Source organism: Chaetura pelagica, unplaced genomic scaffold, assembly GCF_000747805.2.
Source record: "Chaetura pelagica isolate M959 unplaced genomic scaffold, ChaPel_1.0 scaffold3, whole genome shotgun sequence".
Lineage (NCBI taxonomy): Eukaryota > Metazoa > Chordata > Aves > Apodiformes > Apodidae > Chaetura > Chaetura pelagica.
In genome coordinates this window covers 7,460,336-7,463,159 of record NW_009952974.1, presented here as the reverse complement: position 1 = coordinate 7,463,159, position 2,824 = coordinate 7,460,336, and the positions used below count along the sequence as shown (strand labels likewise).

Sequence of the window (2,824 nt, the reverse complement as noted above, 5' to 3'; positions counted from 1 at the left end):
CCGGGCTTTAGGAGAGAGTAGGTGCGGCAGAGTCCGGGGTGCCCGGGTGTGTGGGTGTGTGTGTCTGCCAGGCCGGTGCTGGGGGCTGCCTGCCTGCCCCTGCCTGCTGGGCTGGTACTGGGGAGCTCTGCAGGTAACCTGACAAGGTGCTCCCCGGCCCCTGAAAGCCACTCAGGGCTGCAGCTGGATTTTTCTCACTGCGAGTGCCTTTCCCTGTTGCTTCCCTTCCTCTCTTCTGCACTCGTCTCCTTCTCCTTACCCTCCCTGCCTGCCTCAGGACCTCCTGAAAGAGCCTTCTCTCGTGCTGCTGCCTGCAGTGCAAAGGTTGCCTGCTGCAGCACAAGCTGCCGGGCACCCTGCCCTGGATCCTCTTCTGCCCTGCCCTAGCAGGGACTCCTCCTCAGTGGCATGTCCCCACTCAATACTGCAAACTCCAGCCTGCTTCCCCATGGGGACGACGGGGAGCAGGCAGTGAAAGGGCCTCCTTGTCCCGGCGAGGTGGTGGGTGGATGGAGGGGGCTGAATGGGGCCAGTGTGTGCCAGGCAGCAGCTGGGGGCCAAGGGGGGTTTGCTTCCTGCTGCTGCACCGGGCTGGGAGAATTAAACCTGGAAGTCATTGTGAGTGGGGCAGCTGGGGGCTGTGGTGGGGAGGGGGGCAAAGCCACGCAGGCTTCAGGCACCCCAGCAGGGTCTGGCTTCCCCATGGGGGGCTGCAGGAGCTTTCCTGCCATTCAAGAGCAGTGCTTCTGGCACAGGCAGCAGGAAGGTGCTTCCCAGCTTGGACATTCTGGCTGGAGTTGGCAGCATGGTTGGGTGCATGATGGGTTGTGTCCCTGCTAGAATTGAGGTGTGCAGCCCTGTTTCCCTCTTGTAGCCTTGTGTGAGCCTCTGGTTTGAGTGAGGCTGACCAGCTAATGGGAGGGGAGGGTCCCCTGTGGTCTGAGGTTGGGAGGGACCTCGGCAGAGCCCTCTGCTGTGCCACTGGCCCAGGCACAGTGGCAGCCGGTGCTGCTGTGGCGATGTCATGTGCATGTAGTGAAAGCTTTGTAGCAGTTGCTGCAGAGGGACTGAGGCTGGTGCTGTCGGTGGGGATGGGGAGGGTGCAGGCTAAGGTGGGGTGCAGTACCTGGGAGCCAGACGTTCTCTCCCTCCTGCAGGACACGGTACATCAGCACGGAGCTGGGGATGCGGCAGCGGCTCTTTGTGGGTGTGCTGACTTCCAAGAGCACGCTGAACACACTGGGGGTGGCTGTCAACCGCACGCTGGCCCACCGCCTGGAGCACCTGGTTTATTTCACGGGCACACGGGGCCGCAAGGTGCCTCATGGCATGACAGTGGTGACACACAGTGACGAGCGGCCCATCTGGAACATGTACCAGACCATCAGGTACCTTCTGGACCACTATGTGAATGACTTCGACTGGTTCTTCCTGGTGCAGGACGATACCTACACGGAGGCACACCGCATCAGCCGCCTGGTCGCCCACCTCAGCATCGACACCCACCTTTACCTGGGCCGTCCTGAGGAGTTCATTGGTGGGGACACTGAGGGACGCTACTGCTATGGGGGGTTTGGCTACCTGCTGTCCCGCAGCCTCCTCCTGCTCCTGCAGCAGCACCTGGAGAGCTGCCGCAATGACATCCTCAGTGCCCGGCCTGACGAGTGGCTGGGCCGCTGCATCATTGACTACACAGGCGTCAACTGTGCCGAGGAGCATGAGGTAGGTCCTGCAGTGGAGATGGCCTCCAGGAGCCTTACCCTGGCCCAGCGTGTTTCCCTGCCTCCTCAGGGGCTCCTAGGGCCTGGGGGACCAGCCCTTATACCCTGTTGTCCTTTGAGCTTGCTATGCTGGCAGCCAATGGGGTGAGAGCACAGGTTGGGGCCAGCTGTGACCTGTCTTTCCTGGCTGGCACAGGGCCTGCATTACCACTATTTTGAGCTGGGAAAGAACACGGACCCTGAGCGGGAGACTGACCTCCGTTTCCAGAGTGCCTTCACTGTCCATCCCGTGCTGGATCCCCTTCAGATGTACCGGCTGCACAAGTACTTTGCACAGGTGGAGCTTGAGAGGACATACCAGGAGATCCAGCAGCTTCAGGTGAGACCTTACTTGCCTGGGAGGGTCTGGGCTCCTGTCACATTCATGTGCTTTCTGGTCGCTTTGTGTCACCTTTCCATTGTAATACGAAGGTTTCGCACTTGGAACTGCTGTGGGATGGGATCAGCTGAGCTTGGGTGGCTGCAGGGGCAGGGGTGCTAGCTGGAGGATGGCTTTGGACCTGAATGGGTCCTGGAGCTGCGATAGTGGTTCGCGGTCACAGAGCCAGCAGGGTGCTGAGGTATGCTAGCAAGGTCAGGCAGGGTGGGAGAGAGTGCAAATCCTGCTAATGGAGCTGGAGTGCTGTATTTCTGTTGCTGTCCAAAGGAAAACTGAGGTGCTGAAGTCTAAGCAGTCAGGCTTTAGCAGAGTTGTTCTGGCATTGCTATTTGGGCCAGGAATGGCTGAGTATTGGGAGTTACCTTGCCTGCAGCCAGAGCTGGAATGCCTATCTGAGCCTGCCTTGACTCTCCATCTTTCCTCTTGCAGCTGGAGATCCAAAATACTAGCAGCCTGTCTGCTGATGGGGACCATGGTGCCACGTGGCCCATTGGCATCCCACCCCCCTTCCAGCCCAAAACCCGCTTCGAGGTGCTGCGCTGGGACTACTTCACAGAGGAGCAGGTCTATGCCTGCGTGGATGGCTCCCCCAAGTGTGAGCTGCTTGGTGCAGACCTGGCAGACGTGGCCGATGTGGTGGCCACAGCCATGGAGGAGCTGAACC

At 60.1% G+C, this 2,824-nt stretch overlaps 1 protein-coding gene across 1 annotated transcript in view; it reads left to right on the top strand.

The window, feature by feature from the left end:
- Positions 1-1,161: 1,161 nt before the first annotated feature.
- The window catches only part of CHPF (chondroitin polymerizing factor), a 2,759-nt gene continuing 1,096 nt past the window's right edge, over positions 1,162-2,824 (top strand). Inside the window, exons 1-3 of the mRNA XM_009996080.1 lie at positions 1,162-1,722; positions 1,918-2,100; positions 2,590-2,824. The exon at positions 2,590-2,824 is cut by the window's right edge and continues 24 nt beyond it. Coding sequence (XP_009994382.1) covers positions 1,186-1,722; positions 1,918-2,100; positions 2,590-2,824 — 955 coding nt within the window. The 5' untranslated portion in view covers positions 1,162-1,185. The remainder of the gene's footprint in view (positions 1,723-1,917; positions 2,101-2,589) is intronic.